Source organism: Ammospiza nelsoni, chromosome 3 (genome assembly GCF_027579445.1).
Source record: "Ammospiza nelsoni isolate bAmmNel1 chromosome 3, bAmmNel1.pri, whole genome shotgun sequence".
Taxonomy (NCBI): Eukaryota; Metazoa; Chordata; class Aves; order Passeriformes; family Passerellidae; genus Ammospiza; species Ammospiza nelsoni.
Window position 1 is genome coordinate 55,135,123 of NC_080635.1, and position 25,010 is coordinate 55,160,132.

At 40.1% G+C, this 25,010-nt stretch overlaps 1 protein-coding gene across 2 annotated transcripts in view; it reads right to left on the bottom strand.

Moving 5' to 3' along the window:
- Positions 1-25,010, bottom strand: part of TIAM2 (TIAM Rac1 associated GEF 2) — a 167,422-nt gene that overhangs the window by 16,241 nt on the left and 126,171 nt on the right. The window contains exon 16 of one of the 2 annotated variants that reach the window (XM_059469054.1): positions 15,381-15,484. In XM_059469054.1, coding sequence (XP_059325037.1) covers positions 15,381-15,484 — 104 coding nt within the window. Of the gene's footprint in view, positions 1-12,787; positions 13,002-15,380; positions 15,485-25,010 lie in introns of those variants that run through there. The other variant, XM_059469055.1, reaches the window with a different exon arrangement.

Sequence of the window (25,010 nt, forward strand, 5' to 3'; positions counted from 1 at the left end):
CCTCTTGATATGACACACATCCATGTCTATCTTGAATTAAGGAGGGAATTAACACTGAATTTGCTCTGATCTTGACATTGCAATGGTTAATACAGGCAGATATGACTCTCAGATAAAACTGATCAATTCCTCAAGCACACAGCTGATTTTATTTGCACAGGACCAAGACTGTTTTTACTTAGTAAATGGGAAAAAAATTGTTTATGCCAACTTTTATAGTGTGCAGCTTATCAGAATAAAAACATTTAAATCAGTATAAAAGAAAAGTCCAGATAACTGACTGCAGACAAGGCTGCAGCACAGCTGGGAACAGATAAAAGCTGAGGAAAAACTACAATAGAAGCAGTAAACTTCCACCAAAATCCATTAATTGAGCTTATGTATGCTGCTTTCAGCAACATGTACGGGGGACTAAAAGTGGCTTCAGCTTACCTTTGGCACTGAAGAGCAGACAGATAAGGCTAAATATAAAAAAATTTAGACTAACAGTGCTAGAGGTGGGAAAGAAAAATGGAGTTTATGCAGGCTTAAAGAGAAAAAAACCCCACATATATTTCAGGGAGAAGGAAGCTAAGGAGCACTGTGCTTAATAAACTTTATGGTTTATTGGCCATATTCAATATTTTCCAACAAAATTGTATAAACTATTCTACAGATCTACCAGTCAGGGAAAGCAACCTCCTGACCAACAGCTCCTGGCCTCTTAGAAAACAGAAAGATGTGTATAAGTAGCCTGGAGAAACGTTTCTTTCGTCCCTGCATGTTTGAGACTCAGACTTAAGGTTCCATGTCCTTCTGCAAGGAGTAATCTCTGTGAATGTGGACTGCTCAAAGCAACCTTTGGAAATTTCCAGCCCACAGAGATGTCACCTTGACCCACGGCAGCCAGCAACCACAGAGGTGCTTAGATGGAGATGCAGCACATTCCATTTTCAATAATAGTTGCAATAAGAAATATTGCCGATTATTCCCCTAAAGTGAGGAAAAAGATACTCTTACAAGGATGTCTTACAGATTTTCTTTGCTCCTCAACATCATTTGAGGTTGTGCTATCCCCACCAGAGTAACAAAACCCCATAAAATTAATCAGTGAGAGAGCAGAAGACATTAATCAGCAGTGGTTAAGAACTAGCACAACGATTTCATGGCTATCCTGTGACTTTCTACTGAATTATACTGACTGAGCATAAACGCTGCACAAGGTCAATTAGTGTTACAGGGTCCCTGCACACTGCTGTTTACTTTACCCTCATTTACCCCAGTCTGTAGGGGTTTGTTTGAAACAGTGATGGAAAGGATATTTTAGTACACTTAGAAAACTCTACACAACTTAAGAAAGACTCCTTGGTGAAGTGAAAGCCATGCCTGTCCTTTGAAGAGTGTTCAGGATTCAGTATCCTTGTGCAGGACACACACTATGGGCTGGATCACCAATCCTTTGAACTCACTACCCTAAGAGGAAACATGCTCAGAAACATCCTGCAGAAATAGATTATAGAGTTGTTCCCTCCAAACATGAATAGCTAACATATCAGCTCTATCTGATGGATGTATTTCCAGGAAGACTGAATGCACCAGAAGAAGTACAATTACATGGAATTTTGAGCAATGAATAACTAGCCTGAGACACCTTTACATCCCTCTCTCTGTTCAAAAGGCAAGCTCTTGGAGATGTCCATCCCTTTTACTTTGTGTGCATAACTCTGTGGGCATCTGTGGCATCTCCTCATACTGGGAAGTATTTTGTAACCAAGCAATATAAAAGGCTAGAAAGTTGAAGGCTCTAGCTTCCTTAAAGAGCACAGAAAAAAAGTTGCTTTATGTTAGAGATCAATAAAGTACCTCACTCCTGTAATTTGTTTATTGAAACTGAAAAATGACAGCAGAGCTTTACTGAAAAATACTTTGTGGGATTTTCACCACAGAAGTCTGGGCAAAAGTGCTGCTCAGCTTTCAGCAATAGAAGCTAAACCAAAGCAGTAGCCTCAGCCATTAGTTATCTTCTGCTCCTTCTTTTCCCAACTCCAAGGCCACTCAGTATGAACTTGTTCCTGACTGACAATAAAATTATGGGGTCTGCTTTGTTTCACTCTGTCTCTTGCTTGTCTTTTAATAATAATATTTAAAACTTTGCTAAAAGAAGGGCATTTTTTTCAGTGTCTACTCAGTTGCTTCATAGAAATATGTAAATCATAGTTGGAGTTATGTTTTAAGGAGGGAAAAGCAAATCCTCTGCACCACAGGATTAGAAGGTGCCCTGCTAGATACACTACTAGATCATACAAAAGGCAAGGAATTAACAAGGAACTTTTGTCTTTGAGTTAGAATTTCCCAATTTCAGAGAGATTTACATTAGCAAATCAGCCTGTTAACAGAATTGGATGTCACCAACCTCATTTAGAATTATCACAAATACTATTTGTGATAATAGTATTTGTGATAATAGTGAGGGAGGGGCTGCTGACCCAGTATTTCTTTCCAGAGAGCACAGGGTAAGGCCTGAAAAAAGGCTGAACATACAGCTGTGTAAAACAGCCAAGATGTAACCCACCTATGTGGTGCCTGAGATATCGATATTTGCATGGTGGAAAATCTTCCCGCTCACCTGCCCTACAGAGAGATGCCCATCTTTCTCTTTGAGCACAGAAGAACCATCAGTGGTGACTGAGGTACTTGACCAAAACTCTTGCTATAAACCAAGTCATGCAGCAGGCACCTGGGCCCAAGAGCCCAAGCACTGACCATGTCCCCAGGACAAGCAGCAGCCACTGAGTTCATAGATGCAATGCTCAACTTCTCTAGAATCAGTCTCCAAAGTCATCTGACCCAACTCATACCAAAGTCAAAAGCAAAACAGAAGTGACTTCCATCACAGGACACTAAATCCTGACTGTACAAAATGTAAAGATGAGAGCATCAGGAAAACAGAAAGAGGAACCCTGACAGCCCAGGTCACAAAAAGGAGAGTCTTATAAGGCAACATCAAAGCACACAATAAAAATTTTCCCAAACTCTGGTTTTGTAAAAAGCTGTCAGTTCTTCCTACCCCAGGTCCTTATCCTGATGTTGTCAATTTTTAATGCAGGAGGCTCATGGTATTTTTCTGCAACCTGTGTAACACATATATACATATATACATGTACATATATATATAGACACACATATATATACATATATACAGCCATCTGTGTAATACATATATTTTGCCATCTTTACCTTGATTATAGATCATATTTTTCCCCTCCCTATTTCCACAATACTAACTTGATTTTGAAAAAGCAGAGAAACAGTTAAAATATTCATGCTGCAGTTATTTCCAAATTTCCATGAGGAATCTTTTTAAAACCTTCCCACTTCTTGTCAAAATATGGATCTTACTTAGTCCTTTCTCTGAGAGATGCATGAAATAACAATTTGCTCGAGCCCAGCAGCAAACAGTGCAGGCAACCAACCCACCCTTCCCTCCCCCAAACTTCAGAAACCCCCAAACCTTTTCCCATGCAGAGCACTGGTACAAACTCAGCCCCCAACTACACACAGTGAGAATCCATCATTTGATGACTAATGCTGGGACTGTCATTATTTATTAGGCACAGGCAGCCTGGATGCTCCTGCAGCCCCATCCTAACCCCAACCCCAGCCTAATTAAGCAGCACCCCCGGCTGAAGGCACGGCAGAAGCTGCAGAACTCACCACAGAGAGCATCCTGTGCAGGGAGCCGTAAGCTGCTGCTGCCTGCTGCTGGGTCTTGCGAGCCAGCGCCAAACTCTTAGCTCTGGCTTTACTCCTCCTGAAGGCGGGCATTGCGGCTCGGGAGCGCAAACTTTGCCAAAGGAAAGAGCCCTCGGAAGGAAGCCGCGGATGTTGTGATCCCCCACAAACACACCTTCCCTCTGAGCTCAGCTGCACAAGTTTCTCTTTTGTGCCAATTACCCAAAAATCAAAGATGCTGACAACATCCCAGTGAGAGGAGGCTAAGCAGCGTTTGAGAGTACAGACAGACCTGCCATGCCTCCCTTTATTGCTACAAATGAAGGAAAAACATGCTAGATGAGAAGGTTTTTTTACAAATAGCTTGATGTGGTGAGTGCAGGACAAAGTTCAGTTATGACAAGGGAAGATGGGTTTGATCTCCCCAGAAATATACCTGCCTCCCTGCCTGTGAAATTTACTGCATAAACAAAACATCAGGTGCTTTGAGAAAGTTAGCCAAATGCCTAAAAATATCTAGAGGGTGCTGACTGCCCTGAAGGTCAGCATAATTTGTCAATAGCACTGATGTTCTGTCAAGGGTATATGCTGCTAAATGTTGAGGCATAGAAATGCTCTTACAATGATAAAATGAAAAACAAATAGGCAGCTCTCTCAATGTTTTTTTTATATAATTATGCTTGTCCTTTGTTTGAACTTTTTAGCCATAATTACATCAATAAAAAGAAATTTAAAATGAGCTCACTAATAAATTCAGGCTTGAAAGTAAGAGTTCTGATGGTGACATATTTATACAAAACCATTTGGGTCTACAGATAGATTACTCTAAGAACAATGCAGCTTTAAATAAAACATTATAGGACATGACAACACTGAACTGAAGAGATAAAAGACTGACAAGCAATTCATTAATAAAAGGAGAACTACACCAGTGGCATAATAAAACACAGCAACTCCCATGTTGCCCCTATCACAGCACTCTTAAGAGTGCAATGAAGCTGAGCTGTAAGGCTTCATTCAACACTGCCCCCTTGGCAGCACCTACTGCTCCCTAGGAAACCCTTTTCTTGAACCCCAATGATACACCAAGCCTGGGTATCTGTATCCTTGGTTATAAGTGCACTGCTTCCAAGGTTTCAAGGATGTTCACCTTCATACAAGCAAGGGAATAACACAGCTTTCTCCTTTAATTACTGCAATTAAACTTACATCCATCTCTTTCCAAATCATTAGCACAACTTGACAGCTCAGCATTTGCCAAACTGTACAGCTCAGTCACTGAGAGGCTGCCTATCACAGGAAAAATGATGCTGGAGCCCTGAAACAACATGCTGCTGATAAGACATGCAGAACACATCACAGCAGCAGGAACCTCTTGCTTAGTGGATGGACTGTGCCCTTTCTTCCTCTTGGAGATATATCAGGGTCACTGGGGGAGAAGACTGTAAACAGAAAATTGAGGAAATGGTCTTGAAGGAGCAACAGAGGTTTTGCCTGCTCCCTAACATTTCATTTTTCAGTGGACGCACAGTCTGTTTTAAAAATCCAAATTCATAGATTGCTGTGTAGCATGTACATGGTTACTGTTCTTATCCACCATTAGTACGTGCCTCTGCAGTAGTCCACAGATTGTAGGGATCCACAGAGTAAGTCTGAAGACATGAAACAAAATTAAATAAGTCGTTCATGGAAATTAAGTTTCAAGTGCTGCATATGGCATTTTAAAAATAACACAGGCCAGGTCACTAGATTAAGATTAATAGAGTGTATTAAGAGTATAACTATACTTTCTAGAGAGCTACTGTTTCTTTGTTTTCTATCTGCATTAGTTGTGGCACTTTCAAGCTCTATTTTTTCTAATAGATACATCTAAAAACACAGCTCATCCACTGGGACTGAGAAAAAAAAAAAAAAAAAAAGAAGGTTGCTAAATTTCAGGTCCAAGCAATATCGTCAATCTTGATGAAAAACAATGACAGGCCTTTTTAATTCCATATTAGGAAGTTATTCTTCCCCAGATTTGCTAATTAAGCCTGCATTATTAGCTAGCCATATGCCAGCTAAAAGATGTTACCAATTAACAGGTTTTTTTTAATGTGTATTCATTAGAAAAAAGACAATTATGTTTCAGTAATCTTTCCATCTCCTATTGAGGAACTTGGACAAATCAAAAAGGGGAACAACACAAACTAAAGCAAAGCAAATGAATGAATGCTTTTCATTTAGCCTTTCTTTTTCTCTAGAAGCACACAAGCAGTACTCAAGCACTTTTCAAAAACAAGTGAAATAATCCATCACTGTGAAATATTTTTAAGATCACTGGAAAAATGACATAGCCCTGTTGTTTGTTCCTGTGTACTTTGAATAATGCACATTCCCTTCACCGACATCTGGTTTTCATCTTTCCATTTCAGTGGCACCAGCCTTGATAGTTACCATAACAGTGACATCCTTCATAATACAGGCTTCCCTCTATTGTCCCCATACGTGTAGGTGTGCTTATCTGCCTCCAGTTCATTTCCCATCCTGCTTTTGCCCTAAATGCATCAAGGTAAAAGGCTAATTTTGCTCCATCAGTGCACACTTTGAATGAAAGGAAACACTGGCTTGCCCGCAGGACAATCCCGAGCTCTTGTGGGCTGCTTTGTCACATCAGCCTGGACCACTGGTGACACAGAAGCATAACTCACATAACTCACACAACATACATATGTAGACACACATGCAGACACATATATTTAAAAATATACATGTACTTACCCTGCACTAACAGGAGCTCTGCAATGTTAGTGCTCTCTGAGCATTATAAGCTCAGGATTAATACAGCTTGTCTCCAGACCTCTGCACTGATCTAGAGGGAGTCTGTTTTTTACTTTTTATAACTGTGGGTGGATAATTTTTCTGCATATTTCCTGTCATGCTTATTATACTAATAACAAGGTTTTTTAAATGCCGTCAAAATGTATTTTCAAAGCATAATTGACCACAGTGAAGACACTTGCTTTAATTCCAGTGATTAAAAAAATCAGTTAGCATTCCAAATGTTTAAAGTGAATTCTTGTTTTATTTTAAATTTCAAGCATCTTAAATATTGCTTGCAACATTCTCACTCAAAGTGTTTTGTGCTGAATGCAAAAACTTTTCTCAAGTATTGCGTTAGAAACTGTAGCGTTAGAAACCACTGAGACATTATCTTTGCAGTTGCACTCATGTTTCACAACACAGTTTTGCAGTGTGACACCTTTGGAGGCAGAGAAGGCAACGCCTATCTGTTCTTGTTAGTAGCCAGCATCCTGCATTCCAAATGTTAAAAGATGCAGTAACTTCCCTGTAAAGACAAATATAGATTCTCTGAACTCTACACCAACCTCTCCCCTGGTTTTGGCAAGGCTTTGTTTAGGAACTACAGGAGAATTCCACTGTCCCAGAAGGAAATAATCACCGTGTGAGAGGATGTCTATGTCTGCTCACAATATGTTAACAAGAGACAACAGGTAACAAAACCTGAAAGTCTGGTGGAACTTCCCTATGCATCTGACTCAACTGACCCCTTACCTTTTTTTTTTTTTTTTTTTTTTAATTCTTCTGCCTTTTCCATTCTTTCATGTACCTTTTTGTTACCTTTTATTTTGCAGAATTTGCTGCAGGTAGCAGACATTTTTCAGTTTTGGTATTTCAGGTCTACCTTTGTTATTACATGTTCCTGACAGAGCAAAATAGGAATCAAAGCTTTATTGAAGTTATGATGGTATCCAGGATGCAGTATTTATCTGAAATCCTATACTGAAACTTTGTGCAAATTTAAAGTGACTTTGTGCGCTATGGGTGACTGCTGGGCACATCATATACCTTGGCACACACTCAAATTGGGTTTAGATGCTTTTGCATCACAAGGAAAAAACACATATGTTACTGTCAACACTGCAACTGAACAGTATCTTAATTTTTAAAAAAACCAAACCACCAAATATTCTGCAGCTGGCAGAGAGGTTACCCAGTTCCCTGTGTCTATCAGAAGTGTGATTAGATATCTCTGCCTTTCATTGCAAAGTGAAACACTGGCGTCATATCCTGCACTGCAGGTGACCGGGGCTGCTTTTGGAGGCACAGGGTGGTGGGCTCCAGGCAGCTTCCTGCCCTTCATCGCTGAAATCACAGTTGTCTCCAGAGACACTGCTAACCATATCCTGTTGCAAATATTCAGGGCCCCTGTCATATGCTTCCCTTTTCATCTGCAGGTAAGCCTTATGGATTTTTCCCAGATGACTACAAAGAAAATCTGTGTTGTAAGTCCTCTCCCACTGGCTTCCTTCATTTGCAAGCATCAACACAACACAATTTCTTTTCCTGAACAAAACCATCTGTATGTTTTACACCAAAAGCTGTCTCAGTACTTTTGAGAGGACGTTTCCTTCAGTCGGAGGAAAGACAACAAATACCCCCTCCCCCTAAGCCCCAGGGCCTCACTGTAACAGCACAAAACAAAGCTGCACAAGGTCACACCTCTGCATGCAGGAACTGCACATACTATGCAGACCCTTCAGCACCCTTTCTTGTGCCTCCCTACCAGTAATTATGCAAGCAGGTCTCCATCCACAGCCTGACCTGGTTACAGGTTCACACTAGGTACAGCACTTTGCATGCTTTAAGCCTTGTGGTTTTGCAGCTCCTTCGCTGTGTTAGCCAAGACTCACAAATCTTACACTTGAATTTTGGGCCATCCATAGGGGATGCAGAACTCCAGAATCAACACAACAAAGTGAAATCCAAGACTGGGCAGTAGCACTCACTGGTAGGTTTAGGCTTTCTGTAACCTGTAGTCTACCAGTTCTGGTGCCTTCTCTGAGTGATAGATTAATACACTGAATAATTAATCTAATTAATTAGATTAATTTGCAAAATTCTCATGAACTTCTGAAGGACCACAGTTTCACTGATACCCTTCTCAAAAGGCACAGGAAGAGAGCAGGGGTCCAGCAGCAGGCCCTCACTGCTGGAGCCACCATCTCTGCTAGGGTCACCGTAGGCTGGGCTATGTGCAAGGGAAGCACAATAATTAGCAGAACTCCCCACAGGCTTGTCATGCTTTCAATGCAGAACAGTCCCCTCCAGGCACAAATGAATCAAGGAAACCACTGCTGAGAAACATGCTATTTTCCCATGTCAGCTCTGAGATTCCCTAAATGCATGTCACATCTGGAAGAAAATGACACTTGGATTGCAGAGGCTATACATGATACCATGTTGTTAATCCCCCTCCTACAAAGTAAAAAAAAAAATGTTAATTGCAGACTACTCCCCAGGCTTTTGGATGTCATCAACTGCTAAAAAGGAGTTTTCATGATTAAAATAAAGGAAAAATCCTTCATGTCCTATGGATGCTGAGTACACCTTGAGGCAGGCAGCTCTCCTGCAATTAATGCCACGCTGTGCAAGTGGGAACTGCCCAGGCAATGCAAAACAGATCTAACGAGAAGCCATCACGACATTCATCTGGAATTGCCTCCATGCAAGAAGTGGGTATGGGGCTCTGTTGAGCTTCTGGTCATTTCTGCTACGTTTTCTTTCAGTGGAGCTCAACAACTGGGTTCGTACTAACATTCCCTTTCCAAGGTTTTTAATTTTTACAGGCTGCTTAACAAAATTATTTCATGTACACTGCCTATATACACACAGTCAGACGGGTGATCCCATACTCATCTCTGAGAGTGATGAATGTCATCACCAGATCAAAATAAATAAATGAACCACCTCATATATATAATAACATATGATCCATATAAAAAATAGGATTACATTTACTGACAGCAGCAGTAGAAAGCAGTTGGGTGTGTTTTGAACAACAGTGCCCCGAACTACTCCAAAGCCCATCTGCTACAGATCACAATGTACAATGTTTTCTAGGTGATAAATCATAGGAATACATCATTACCAGCATCCAGTTGCATTCTTCTGGAAGAAAAAATACCATTCAAATCTTCCACAAACATTGAACAATTGCATGAATTTTCTGTTGGGATTGGACTGAAAGTATGAGTAATGATTACCAACTACCTTCCACTCCTGCCATTCCATGGCAACTACCAAGTTGCCCCTTCCTCTCCCCAAAAATCCAACCATGCTTTTTTTCTTTAACAACTGAGCATTCAGGCAGACAAGCAATCAGATACATTTTCTCTCATCCTGGTTTGAACTTAGACCTCAATATATATTGTACCTAGGGATTTTTACCCTTGAATTATTCTGCATCAGAAGTTGATGGCTGTGGTCATGCTACTAATGGAGGGGTTTTGAAATCAGCTTTAGAGATTTTGAAGACAAAATGCTAATTTCTTCAACTTATGAAAACCACCCTTCCAGTTGTGGCTATGTTGTATATACAAGAGGCCAAAATTGCAAAAAGCAGAAAGCTCTTTACAATGCTCACTGATTTTCATTACAGAAAGAGCTGTGTGAAATCAGCTAATAGATAACAGAGTGATTTCCTTTTTGAAATCCCAACACATGTATTTTGCATCTGCTCAAAGCACTGTTTTGGGAATCTTCCTAAGGTAGCTGCATGATGTAAAACTTGGAAGATGAGTTTGCTTTCTGACCCAGTCTCTCTCTGCTTTCACACCTCCTGACCACCATCAGATATGAGCAAATGAGCTGCTCAATTGCACATACACTTTTGATTGGAAGGGCTACAAAAAAACCTGAACACTTGCCCAAGTCAGGGATATGTGCACGTTGGCTCCTTGAACACGAAAAGCGGTGCTGTGTGCAGGGAAACCAAAAACCAGAATTCTCACCATGGTCCCAGACATGCTGACTTCCTGGAAATGTACTTCTCACTGCACTGGCCACAACTGCCACCACAATAAACAGAACACACAAGCTTCAAAAACACTGCAAGGATGATTTGATATTACACAGGAAACTCAAGCATCCAAGAACAATTCTGAAACACACAAGGACATATTTTTTCTACTTTCTTTTTGTTTGCTATATCTGTAAAAATGGGTATTTCAAGTAGGGCCATCATATTGACCTAGACCTCATCCCCATGAAAAGCTGAAACCATTGGATGAAAATGCTCCATCCTGAGGAGATGCAGGTTTGCATTTGCCAAAAGTGTCATGAACTCCACTGATCAGACTTGCCATGGATTCTCATTTCCTTATCACATGAAGGAAAAGGGAACATGGTCATCAACAGGAGGGAAAGATTAATTAGTTGAGATAATCTAAATAAGCTCAAGCTAGGGAAAGGTGTTCTAGGATTTTTAACCATAACTTCTGTTCATTGCATTAAGAATGGTGTTCTCAAGGGGGAAAAAAATGGGGTTTGTCTCTGCAGTGTATAGATTTCTTTTTTAATAAGAGATGATGGGGATAGATTTGTCCTCATATACACACATTCATGTATGATCAATAACCTGTGCTGAGAGTAAAGTGACTATTTCAAGACACAACAGCAAAGGCAATTTCCCCAAGTTTCTATATTGAACTTATTCCCAGGACCAATTTTCCTTCATTGTTTGAAAGAAATATGGAAGCATTTCAAAGCCTTACAAAGTAAAACCAGTTGGCCATTCTTTAAAAAGCCAATTCTTGTTAACATTCAAAGTTTCTCACACAGCAGCTTCCATTTCTGCATGTGCAATGTTAATTTTTGAGGATGCCACCATAAAACAATTCAGTATTCATTGACTGTTTCTTTAATGATTAAAAGCCATCACACTAGCTATTTTTACTGGGTTTCTTGAGTTTCTTAAAGACCTCTAAGATACAGCTGAGGATATAATGAAGTTATGTGAAATATTTGCAGAGAGTATACCCTAAGGTTTTTCTTATGATCTGTAAAATACTTAAAGTGAAAATATGTCTTCCCCTTCTCAGACATGCATTTATATGAAGTTACTTTTTTATGTCTGTTAGATTTAATGTGATTTCAGAAATGTGTCTCTCTGATGACACTCAAAAGATTTAGAGCAGCCAAGAGTCAGATCACAGCAGGTCTCTTTCTAGAGACCTTAAAATAATAGGTAATTAAATGGTAAAATTTCCCCTTCTAAATATGTTTCATAAAAGGTTATTTTTATACACTGAAAATACAAAGTAAAGATAAGTGAGTTAGTAAAAGACTACTAAACCTAATCTTAAACAGTGAGCTAGAGAAAACATTTCTAGCCAATATAGTTTGCAATTAGAAATCACAACTAGCTAAAGGAAGAGTTGCAATTTTTTTTCATTCGACTTCATGCTATTTTGATGTAAAGAGAGCTTGATTCTTGGCAACTGCCAACATACCAGGATTTAATGAGCACCAGGAGCACAGACAATTACTTCTCAAAATGATTAAACATAACTAAACTTAATTACATTGACAGGCATGCTCAATTCACAGATTTTCTGAGGTCACATATTCTTCTGTCAACAGAACATCTACATACTCCAGAAACAAGAGCAAGGACAACATGCTGTTGCCACATAAAAGTATTTTAACAGAGTTCAGAAATGTACTTTAGCACAATGTGTTACAAGCACAATATCTACCCCTGTTAAATAAAATTGAAGATAAGGTTAAAGGTATTAAAGTACAGATGGGGTATCCCAGAGAATAGAGAGTTGTCAGAATAAATGTGCATCTGGAATGGATGGTTCTTGATATCCATGTATTTTTAATAATATTTTATAACATAAGGAACAGCTTCCATTTCCAGAACGATACTAGCCTCTCTTGCCCTCCTAAATGCATTCACTTCCCAGTCTACAAAAAAAAAAAATCCAAGAATGACTGACTAAATGAAGGCATTTGAATGTAGTACATGAAGGTTTGAATGTAGTAAATGAAGGTTTGAATGTAGTACACATGCAATAAAAGACGTATTTCTTTGAGATTATAAGGCACTTCTCAAATGCCTCACTGTACTTTTAGTTAAGATGATGCCTAAACTTAGCTTGCTATGAGATCAAGAAAATAGTGAAAAACAGACAAATGAAAATGCTCAAAAAAAGAAACATAAAGTCCAGAAATCAGACATGCAGCTATTAAATCCAAAGCTTTAAGACTGTTTTTTTTATTTACTTACATGTTATGGGACAAAAATCAACCAAACTTCAAAGGAGCCTGCTCCCTCAGAGCCAAACAAGCACATCTACAGTTGCTGTCAGCTGGAAAGTGAGCATCTCTAGCTGTGTCTCCCCTGAAATAATCCCAAACTGCCTGTTGTTCCAGGCTGTGCTCAGAACCTCTCAGCACCACCAGCCTCTCCTCCACAGAGCTGTGCTTACAGAGCTCCTCTCCCCCATCCTTCTGCAGCATCGCCTACTTGCCTACTGCACTAATGGTGTCCACAGGCGTGGGAGGTCAAGGCAGCACATGCAGGAAACAGAAGGCAAAGGAAAAAAAATTCCACAACCCCAAATCCAGATGCTACACTTTTCAAGGCTGCACAATTTCCTCAAACTAGCTTTTATTAGCAATAGTTATTGTTCATCTGGTGAGCAGTCTCAAATCACAGATATAAAAACAGAAATCATTTCAATTCCTGTTATACATAACAATAAAAGTACATACAATGTACACCACCTGAACTTAACTGTTAGGTTTGGGTTTTCTTTACTTCTACATCTATTGGGGATATCAAGAGGGTCAGACAAAAAGCTCTGACGGTAATAGGCACCCTCCAACAGAAAGACAGCAATCAATTACAAACCATTTGCAGAAATTATAGACCTGTCACAGACGCGTTTACAGCTGCAGTCTGACTGCCTCTGATTGCCAGGCTGTTTTCCACCCTTGTACCTACAAAACCAGGACAGCCTCAGATAATTTTTAAAATGACACTAGCAGACCTGCATGTCAGCTCAAGAAGTGCACTGCAATACAGAATGGGCAATTACTTCAGCAAATCATGCAAAAGCCCTAATAACTGCTGAATCTGACAAATTTGAGGCTGGAGGGAGGACAGGGAGCAGACCTGTCCATTTTCCCCTCTTTTTTTTGAGCTTTAATTGCAGCATGCAATTTAGAGCATTGGAGCAAATTTAGTGCATTAAAAGCAGCAACTAGTGTACATCAATTGTTCTCTGTGTATTTAAATTCGCAGAACTCTCCCTAATTTTCTGGCACCTGGTGTATTTGACACAGGCAATCAGGACTGGCTTTGTTCTTCTGCTAGGGCAAAGCTGATGCCCCAGAATCTCCTCCCCTACAGCAGGACAGAAGGTCAGCATTTATGTCCACACAGTGCATGGGGGACACTGCATAATCAGGGTGAGCAGGGCACCCCAAGGTACTCAGGGAGCCTGGCCTGGTGAAAACAGCCATCAAATCATCCTAAGCCTTGGGGTCACCTCTGCTGTGCTCCCACAAAGATCCCTGCCTTCTAAAGCCAGGCAGAAGTCCTACAGCCAAGCAGAGCAGAGAAATCCACAATACTTCTTTCAAAGGAGCAATGTGTCCTAAAGGGAGAAAATCCAGCTTGTTCTTGTCTGGTTGCAAAGACTTTGGGGAAGCATAAGGACACAGATCATCTCTGTGGGAATCCCCTTGTGCAGCAGGAGATGGGCTGAGGACCCACAATCACCGGGCTTCTCCTTATTCTCTAGGGAAAGGGCATAAAATCACCTGCATAAGACTGAAGTAGGTTATGAAGTAATTAATAAAGTAAGATTGACAGCTCCCCTCAGCAGGTATAGTTAAAGGCACAATGTATCTTCCTATTCCAGTCTTCTGAGTTTTAACATTCTGTCTGATCTCTACCAATTTTTCATACAACCCACCAAGGACAGTAATATATTCCAGAACCATAAAAATTCTAACATCATTCCTGTTATGCAACAGTGCTAACACAAGTGTTATCCCAAATTTGCTTGAAGATACAACCAACTCATCAACAGAATTTAAAAACACATCTCTGTTGTCAGAATAGCAATGCCAGGTAAAATCATGGCCACCAACTCAAAAACACTACCCACACTTGCAGCTGGGAGGTTCCAAACAATATGCACTCCAATTGGACACAGGTTGCAATTCACCTGACTCAGAGCAAAATGGACAAAAAGCTGCTCTTTAGAGACCATTGCATGAAGGTGGGCACTAATTCTGGGCATTCCTGCCTCAGACCCCAAAGCCCTTGCTGAAGGAAGGAGAACCATTAGTCGAGCCACATCAGATAGAAACTGCAACCACATAAAGGGTCTCCAAATTAGAGGGTGGCAATCACTGTCTTTTGAACATTGCACCTCTCCAAGCCTGTAGGCAGTCTAAAACAACTGACATAGTAGTATTGCTATGGTCACTGCAATATTATCAGTAAGCCCTGGAAACACCAGCAAAAAGAGAAAACAAAACAAACTGAATCAATTAGAAACCTGTAGCAGCTTTACTGTTCTCTGCAGGAACTGGGTTCAAGCCACACAGAAGAATGAATTTGACAAGTCTCCACCTGCTTGCCATTTGCCCCCATGACACTGCTCCTGCAGATGCAGCAGCTGTGCTGTAGATGCTGACCTGTCAGGGTGACCTCAAGATACTAAAACTCCAAGTGCACCTAATATGCATAAAAATTTTTTCAAGCTAATGCCATATGGTAAACTCTTTCCAACAAAATGCAGAGCATTAACACTACACCATTGCCTTTTGGTTCATAAGGATTGTTGTGTCAAGCATTTTCTTACCCTGAAGGGTGGATCAGTCTTCTCCCTGTGTGGCACTTGGTCCAGAGTGCCATCAGTACTGCTCCTTTTCAAACTGGATGTGATGTCAGGCACGTTACTAAAGTCTGCATTTGAAATAAAACACATAAACAAATTAGAGGGTTATAGGACAGAAACAGGAAAAGTATTTGCTCTTACCTGGCGAACATGTTCAGTTGTCTAGTACAATTACAACAGCAGGAGAGAATCACACAATTGATTAGGCTGGAAAAAACCTCTGAGACCATTGAGTCCAACCTATGACCTAACTCCACCATGTCAACCAGACCAGGACACTAAGTGCCATGTCCAGAAAAAATACAAAATTTGCAATCACCCCTCAGCAAACAATGGGAGAGGTCAAAGCAAGGAGCAACGATGCCTTGAAACTCTGCTTTCCAAACAGAAGCTGGACATGGGAGAGTGTCTGAAGCAATGTGCATATCTGATCTACCAAAATAAACGTAAGGCTCTTGCTAACAGCATGCTTTTGAAGGCAGCACTATCTATAATCAGCACATTCTGTGCTGAGACAACCAGTGAAGATTATTAAATGCACTCAGCAGTTCTCCTTGGATGAGCACACCATTGTTCAACATGGCTTAGTCCTCAATCCTTTAAAGATTTAAGAAGAAAAAATAATTTTGCCCTGGAACAAACACCATAATTCATAATACAGACACAATCCCTTCTTCTTGCAAACACTTTACCAATTTTCTCAAGTTTGCAGTCCATCTACACAGTAGCTGGAAACCAGAGCACTGCCCTGCTCTACTTACTGACAGACTGTAGCTTTTAGTAACATCTACATTTAAACTCAAGAGCTATCCAACAATGCTGAGCATTCATTTAAAAATCATGTTCTTTCTCTTTATATTTCCTCAATTGGCTGCTGAAAATCTGCAGAGATGTTCATGTGGAAATTCTAATTAAAAATTCTAGAAGTGAAGAAGTGATTTTTGATCTGCAGTATTATCAATCCACGTAGCTTAAAATTATAAAGCAACCAACAAATAAAAAAAAAAGGACAGAAAAGATAAAGGAAAGAGGATTTTCAGCAACCTCAGATGCTAAAACAGCAATAAAATAAAGGGGAGGTTAAAGTTTGCTGCTTTGTTTCCTAGCCTTTAAACCTCCAGAGTATAATTCACACCACATTACCACATTTTCAAACTCTTTCTCAACACCTACAAATTCTGAAGATTTATTTTTAAGTGAAAGGTAAGAGTCTTATTTAATCACTAACACCAGCAACTGAAATGGTAATTAAAACAAATACCACCCATCTTGCAGTAATATCATGACAGCTTGCAATAAAGAAATTGAGAAGGACAACAGAATTTAGCTGCCTGGGTGTTGCTGTTCTCCTGTCAATGCAGAGCAGGACCAGTTCCTCTCAGAGAGAATTGAACTACATGGACTGAAGCAGAGAGGAAAATGGGAATTTTAGGCCCAAAAGAGCACGTTGCAATGCACAAAGAGCCTTCCTGGTAAGACAAAACATGGCTGACAGACTCCAGAGGCAATTCAGAGAAAGACATGCAAATAACTCAGCACAATGTCAGCTTGGGTTTTTCTATCTGTTATTAAGGTGCTCAGGTCAAGCTTAGCATCGAGGCTGACATTTTCCACCCACATGTCAAATACTTGACCACTTTCTCCTTTCCCTATCCTTACAGAAACAACGTCACACTTTTCTCCCCTCAGGCTTTTTTACCTTCTGCTCCCAGCCAGGTGCTGCTCCTGATATATAAGAGCCTGTGTAACATGCAATACCCCAGGAGTTATCACTTTTGCAGAAAAAACACATTTTATACAACTCCACTCCAGCCATCCATCATTTTTAAGACCTTAAGAAAGAGTCTGTCTTGTCTATTTCCCTGATTATGCTTTTACCTCTCTTCTTCCACCAAACCTGAATCATTTTCTCCTTCCCTCTAGACTTTTAAAGTAATTTTGAGGCTCTCTTCTGTCTATGAGAACACATGAATGCCTATTGACTTCCACCATTGTCAACTCCTGCGTAAGCCAAGCCCTAAAACTTAAATTGACTTTTAAACAACATTTTCTTCAGGGTAAGGTGATGCCAAAGATATTATTTCCTATTGCTTCCCAGGTGAACTCTTTTTACTTGCCCTCTGGGTTTTAATGCCCTTCTCCCCTCCAAACAGCATGTACCTGAGCTATATTTTGCAATGGCATAAAGGATCTAGAGCTTGATCTCAGGTAGTTAGCTAAAGAAAAAAAAAAACTATTTCCCTGATTTTACAAAGTGATCATTAAACATATTTGTCCTTCACGAAGCAGTAAAACTAACTTACACAAGCAATGAAGAGAGAGTACAAATGTGGGAAGAGGAAAATAGGGTGAAACAATCAGCAAACAACATAAACAGAAGGAATCAGGATAACAACACCCAAAGCAGGCAAATAGAATATTGTATTGCCTTTTCCAGATGACCCATCTTTTCCTGCCTTTACCCTCATTTTCTTTTTCCTTTGTAGTGTACAGGACTATCAGAGCCAGGTCTATATAGCCTTGCCCATTTTTATAGCATTTGCTGTTGGCAGAATGAGTTGCTGACGATGGAGAAGCAACAGTAAATGTTATTTTAAATAGCAAAACCTAAAAAAAGTTACACGGAAAGAATCCAAGGTGAAAAAAGACATCCTACTGCATCCTACATTGTATGCAGAACTAACATGGGGAGGGAAGTAAGAAAGGAAGGAAGGATGTATGGGTTGTTGATCAGTTTAGGGTCCACATCCTGTCTCCTCTTCCTTCTTTTGCTGTGGAAGGGGACTTCCTGTGGATCTGCTCCTACAGATTATTCCCAAAAAGCACAGAAGCACCAATATCAGCTGCATAGCTCAATGTCCCTCCCCCAAAAAAAGACGTAGTATTAGAGGATGGGTAATTACAAATGCAAAGCTTAAGCACATAAACACAGCAAAAAGTTCAACACTGAAATTCTTTCTACTTCCAGTGATAAATGCAAGGGGATTAGTAAAGCCAAACCCTACAAAATGTAGTCTCTTTAAACATTGAAATTTGGATTTAGCTCTACAACAGAATTCACATTATCAAAGATGTTCACAAATAATAATGTGAAAGTTGAAAGTGTTCTCTTACAGGCTAGTTGACCACTATTCTTTCAGGTAAAACTAGCAACAAAACTATATAGAATTTGCACAAGATTAAGAAAGATGCTATCACTGTGCAAGTACAAATTTGTTCCAGTATATATTATTCTTTGCTGGCCATGAGGATGCAAAAGTATGTAGGGAGATATATGTTCCGAAAAATCATTGAAATTCAAGGTAAAACCAGCACTAGGTTTTTTAAAAAATAATGATTAAAGAAAACCTGGAAAACTCTGATGTTACTAGAATTATGTTTCTCTCTACTTAAAGAAAACATGGAATACTTCACTGAAAACACTGCTTGCAAGGCTTTCCCGCATAGTAAATGGTGAGTGTGCCACAGCTAAATCTGCCCCTACAGCTCCATTACAGTAGTACATTTGATTTATTCTACTGACATACTTGTTATAAAACTGTCTGGAGGAAAAACGGGACTGATAATAAAGAGTTAAACAAAACATGGTTTAAATCTTTTAACATAATTTTTCTCTGCTGCAGTACACCTCTGTCCTGTTTACACACACATTCATGCTTGCTGAGTTGAAATGTTTATCACTTCCAGCTGGGATACAGGAACCTCTGAAACAAATGCTTTTTTCCAGCCTAGCAAACAGGAGTGTCCCCAGAAAAGAAAATACTAAATAGTGTGGCAGGTTGACCCTAGCTGGACACCAAGTGTTCACCAAAGCAGCTCGATCACAGCCCTCCTCAGCTGAGCAGGGGAGAGAAATGTTATGAATGGTTCATGGGTTGAGATAAGCACAGGGAGAGATCATTAACCAGTCACAGGCAAAACCAAGGCAACTTGGAAAAATTAGTTTAATTTATTACTAATCAAATCAGAGTAGGATAATGAGAAATAAACCTAAATCTTAAAAACACCTTCTCCTCACCCGTCTCTTCTTCCTGGACTAAACTTTATTCCTGATTTTCTCTTCCTCCTTCCCCTGAGCAGCACAAGGCATCAGGGAATAGGGGGTTGTGGTCAGATCATCACACATTGTCTCTGCCACTCCTTTCTCCTCATGGGGAGGACTCCTCACACTCTTCCCCTGCTCCAGCATGGAGACTCTCCCATGGAATGCAGTCCTACTTGAGCTTCTCCAGCATGACTCCATCCCATGGGCTGCAGTTCTTCACAAACTGCTCCAGCATGGATCCCCCACAGGGTCACAAATCTGGCCAGCAAACCTGCTCCAAGATGGGCTTCCCATGGGGTCACAGCCTCCTTCCTGCATCCATCTGCTCTGGTGTGGGTTTTCCGCAGTCTGCAGGTCGATCTCTCTCTGTGGGCTGCAGTGGAAAGGCTGCCTCACCATGGTCTGCACCAAGGGCTGCAAGGTCTGCTCCAGCACCCAGAGCACATCCCAGCCCTCCTTTCCTTTTTCACTGATCCTGGTGTCTGTTTTTCTCAGATATTCTCAGTCCCCTCTCCAGCTGTGATCATGCAGGTTTTTTCCCCCTTCTTAAATATCTTATCCCAGAGGAGCTACCATCGCTGCTGATGGGCTCAGCCTTGGCCAGTGCTGAGTCCATACTGGAGCCAACTGGCACTGGGAAGCATCTAAAATCTTACAGAAGCCAACCCTGTAGGCCCCTGCCACCAATACTTTGAAACACAAACCCAATGCAATCAGCTTGTTGCAAACAAGAAGAGTAGCAACAGCAGATAAATGCTAGGATTCCCAGAAAAGCACAGGGAGGAAAGCTTAAACTACATCTTTGTGAAAAGTTTAAACTACATCAAATGAAATGCATACTAAACATTTTGCTTGGTGTCTAGCAAAGAACCATCAAGTACTAAGAACACACACTTTTAGTTACTAACAGCATCACCAAGAATGCCATTACTCCTGCAATGTTATGTCTTGCTGGCAGGCAGGTAAGTGACTCAATCATTCAAGAGAAGTTACAGTCAAACCACTAAAAACTGACAGAAAACATACTTCTTAAATCGTGTTCCTCACTGCTCAACATTCAATTAAAAACAGGCACAGAGCACACAGATGGGACAGTTGGTTTGAAAAACAAACACATGCAGCATATCCAAGAGCTCTATGCCTATGGGAATGTTTCTTCCCATGTTGATGCAGTGACACACGTACAAGTGGTGAATGTGGAAGTTATTCATGTGTTTGTGACAGTGAGGTACAATGGAAACTCATCGTCTAGCAGATGTGTGAGACAATAATAATCTCTGCTGCAATCCCAGCCAAGAATCCAAAGGAAATCAACTGGAAAACATCAACACCGACCATCCGGCAATTCATTTACCATAAAGAAGCCATCAGCAATTGCAAATGTCACTTATCTTTCTTCTTCTGTTTAATTAACAAAGAAGCCTTAATTACTTTCAAGTCATAGATGTTCTTACCAGTTCAGCTGCTCACTGCAAAGCCACAATCATCATGAGGAGAGAGTAGGAACTGAGGATCCTGTTTCTTTATTCATAGTTCTCTTTTCATAATGCATCAGAACTTGTTCCATTTCAGACTGCTCTCACTGATTTAAAAAATGCCAAATAACCATCACAAGCACGTCAAGTGTTATCAAATGTCAAGCACTGTGTAGGTGGTGTAACCACCTCTTTTTTCAAACTATGGCAAAGAGGAGTGTTTCCACCTGCCACTCCAAAGACAATGATAAATTGAATAAAAATTCCTTCTACATCTACATAAGAAGACAACACAGATAAATTAAATGTACTCAGTCTCTCACTCCAAGACAAACTAAGACCACTGCAGGGCATCATTTTCAGATCTGTGAGGAGCAGCAGCTCTGGGCACTACTTGATAACTATCCTCAGCTGTAGGAGAGAGAAGGCGAGAGAGATGAAGTCTCATGTTTTGTCAGAATCAGGCAAGAGAACTGCACCCAGGTAAGTGGAGATGCTTCATTAACAGTTAGCAGCTGTGAGTCTTTCCTGGTATCCCTGACTTCACCTGATCCACTTACCACATCACCAAACACTCACTAAAACAGAGTCTGACTCTAAAGGCCATGGTAAAACCAGTCCCACAGGGCTTGGCTGAACCAGGCTGAAATATGTCTGTAATCAAGAGGGATGAGTAAGGCAGGACAGGAATTAATGATCAGAAAATGGCCATGTCTGAGGTGGGTGTAAGCCATGCTGCACTCAAGCAGCTGAGCAGAGGACTAAACTTAAGCTCTCAACATATAAAACTTGGCATATGAAATTGAAACTCATGAGCAGAGATATCAATGAATAATTCAACTGATGATGGGGAAAAGAGGATGAGGCTATACAGCTGGTGAATAACATCCAATACCTACGCTTAAAGAAAAAATGAGAATTCTGGGGTAATCTAGTTTTGGAAAATACAGATCTATAACCTATGTAGTAACCTTAGGCTCTCACAATAAATTCAAGGAAAGAAAAATCAGAAACCTGAAGATAAATGGACTATAACATATATACATTATGGGTAAGCAGATGGTGTCAAACTAATCTGACATCCACCTTCAATAAAGTATTTTTTTAAAGACAAAAATAAAGGATAAAAATAACCTTCTGGAAACTTAGTTTAAAAAGAAAAAAAGAAACAGGAAACTTTTATCATATCCCTGGGGAAGTTTTTAGCCAAAATGAAAAGGATAGGAATTAAAACAAGACAGAACTGGCTAGCAGGTAAGATGAGAATCAATTTGTCTGAATTAACTCCTAGGCCTGGGAAAGGCTAGATTGTAGATTTTGTTCAAGGTGGGTTTGGGGGTACTAGTTTTATTTGATATTTTCATTATTTGTCTCAGCAAAGAAAGTACAATAGTAAGTACTCCAATTAAATACTCAAATCACTCAAAGTTACTACAGAGCATTAATTAGGAGCACAGCTGGAGATGCATAAAGGGGATGTGGATGACCTTGAAGATGAAGGCACAGTCCTAGAATGAAATCACATGGAAGACAGTTTCAGGGACCTGTAAGAACCATTGCTTATGTAAGCTGGGACTTTTGAGTTGGAAACACAAAAGAAAAATGTGGAAGTGTGGAGAAGGGGTTGACAACATGTAGTTGTGAGCTAGAGCTACTTAAGCAATGGCAAAGGCCAGAAGATACCAACCAGTCATTCCACTGGCCGGGAATCTGTCTATGCTGGCAATCAGAAGACTGGTTTTCAACCATCACACAAATAAATTTCTAGAACAGACTTACCTAGGCACAAAGATTGCAAACAATATATTTTAAAATGGAATAGGATAAATGTATCAATAGGGTTGTCCAAAGCCATAACAAGCAGAGGATTGGACATGCTGAGTCTGGAAATTCCTTCCCATGCTGGGTTTATCTATCACCAGCATAGCACAAATATTACACAAATACATACATACATACATACATACATACATACATACCAGCTACACAGGTTAAAATAGCCAGAAGCCTCTGTCTCTTCAGTAGAGCACAAGAAATACTTTAAGTTTCATTAGTACTGGCGCCTAAAGATACTGTCAAAGAATGTTTATGACTAAGAGAACATTTATTTCACAAGGGCATGTGGGTGATGAGCCCTGACAGTTGTCCTTCCCAGTTTCTTGCTGACTCCAGCTCTGATGTTCATTAACAACTCCACTGCAACAAAATGATAATTTTCTTGTTTGTAGTTCTCTGGCACTTGAAAGGGAAAGAGGATTCTCACTTCCTGTCCTCTCTGCTGCAGTTTTTAATCTGCAGTAGTTAGATGCTGTAGATACAGGGGCACTCAAGCAGTTGTGATGGACTTGGCCTAGTCTGTGAAAGACTGATATCCTGACATCAGATCAGAGCAACTGACAGCCTTTTTTAAACACCAGTATTGTCCAGTGATTTCAGACAGATTATGCAAAACAGCAATAAAGCGGGCATCTACTTATTTCTGAGAATAGTAATATGAATTTTAGCTTGAAAGAAAAATAGGATCCACAACTGTAAAAGATTGCAGGAGGTCCAGAATGTCCACTAGGAAAGAATGTATTCAATATTTTCAGTAATTCCCAAATGTTCTAGAAACCACCAACAAAACACAACTCAGCTGATCTTCAGCATGTAGGATATTCCACTTCCTGTTACAGAGAGTTTCCATAATCCCCTGTATGGTTTATCTGGAAATGAGATATTACATTTGGGTAATAAATTTAAGCCAGGTGTATGGAAAGCTGCATTTTTCATTGTTCTGCAAATTCCCCAGACTGATCAGTTAATTATGATAAGCTTACAGTTATCATTTTCTAGCCAATGTTACTATCAAGAGAAAAGTAAACTTCCAAGAGAAGATAACAAATATTTCCAAAATCCCTGGTGCAAAAATAATACCAAAGTCTGAGCCAACTCTCAGCAAGGAACAAAGTTTTGGTGGTCTTCATGCCTTCAGACTTACTGAAAAACAGGGAGTGGTAGGTGAACCATTCCAGCACAGCCTGGAGAAGATAAATATCAGCATATTGAGCTCTAAAATGCTCCCTCAGAGACCACCACTCATAACTTCAGTTAAACAGTTCAGCCTGGCAGGTAGCATGCATGTGCTTATTTCTTTTGGTTTTAAACAACCTAATACATTTCAGGTTTTCAACAGTATATTTACTCCTTTGTAATGAAGTTGAAAAATAGGTCTGTAAGCATTCCTTCTGTATCCTTTTCCTTTCTGAAAAACTTCAAGAAATATCTTTCAAAAAGTAACAGTTGATCCAAAAGAATTTATTGAATGGCTTTCAAAAGACATTCTCACAGTCTCTGCTAGAGAAGACATCCAAGTTTCACCCGAGAGATGAAGGGTTCTGGGTTCACTAGTTCAGCTATGAATAACTCATATGTCTTCTTATGAGAGGATAAGTATTTTCAGCTCTTTGGCTCATGTTATCCCCTGGGATCAGCATGGAAGGGGCACCCACCAGTTAGTATACATGACAGAGGTCCACACAATCTCTAGAGACCTTTAGATTTTTCTCTAGGTTGCAAAGAACACAATAACTATGCTCTGAAAGAAGAAAAGCAATAGAAGACTCCATGGAATATTCATTAACTGTCCCACAATGGCCACTTGCACTGGAAAAATTGCAAGTAAAAGTCAGGAGGGTCTAGAAGATGAAGTTTTGGGGATACACCTAGGTCAGTTTAGTGGAGTTGTGATACAAGAGGAAATGGGAGTTTCTGCTCCAGGGTTTCTGTCATGAAGGCCCATGTCTGGGTAAACATCAAGAGGTGTTTGGAGACATTCAAATAAAAGCAGGTTTTTTACTCTAAACAATCTTTGGCCAGAGAAAGGTTATCCGAAATTTGCTGATAAGTCAGCTGAAGAAAAATTCAAAGACCATGGCCCAAGAATGGTCCAGCCCAAGTAACAAGTGGAGATCTAATTTCCACCTAGGAAAAGTGGACTGTAAGGTCCTACTTTACCTCATTATTCATCTATATCCTCTGCATGTCATAGTAGCAAATAAATAAACAAATCAGTTTTTTGCATTCTTACATACT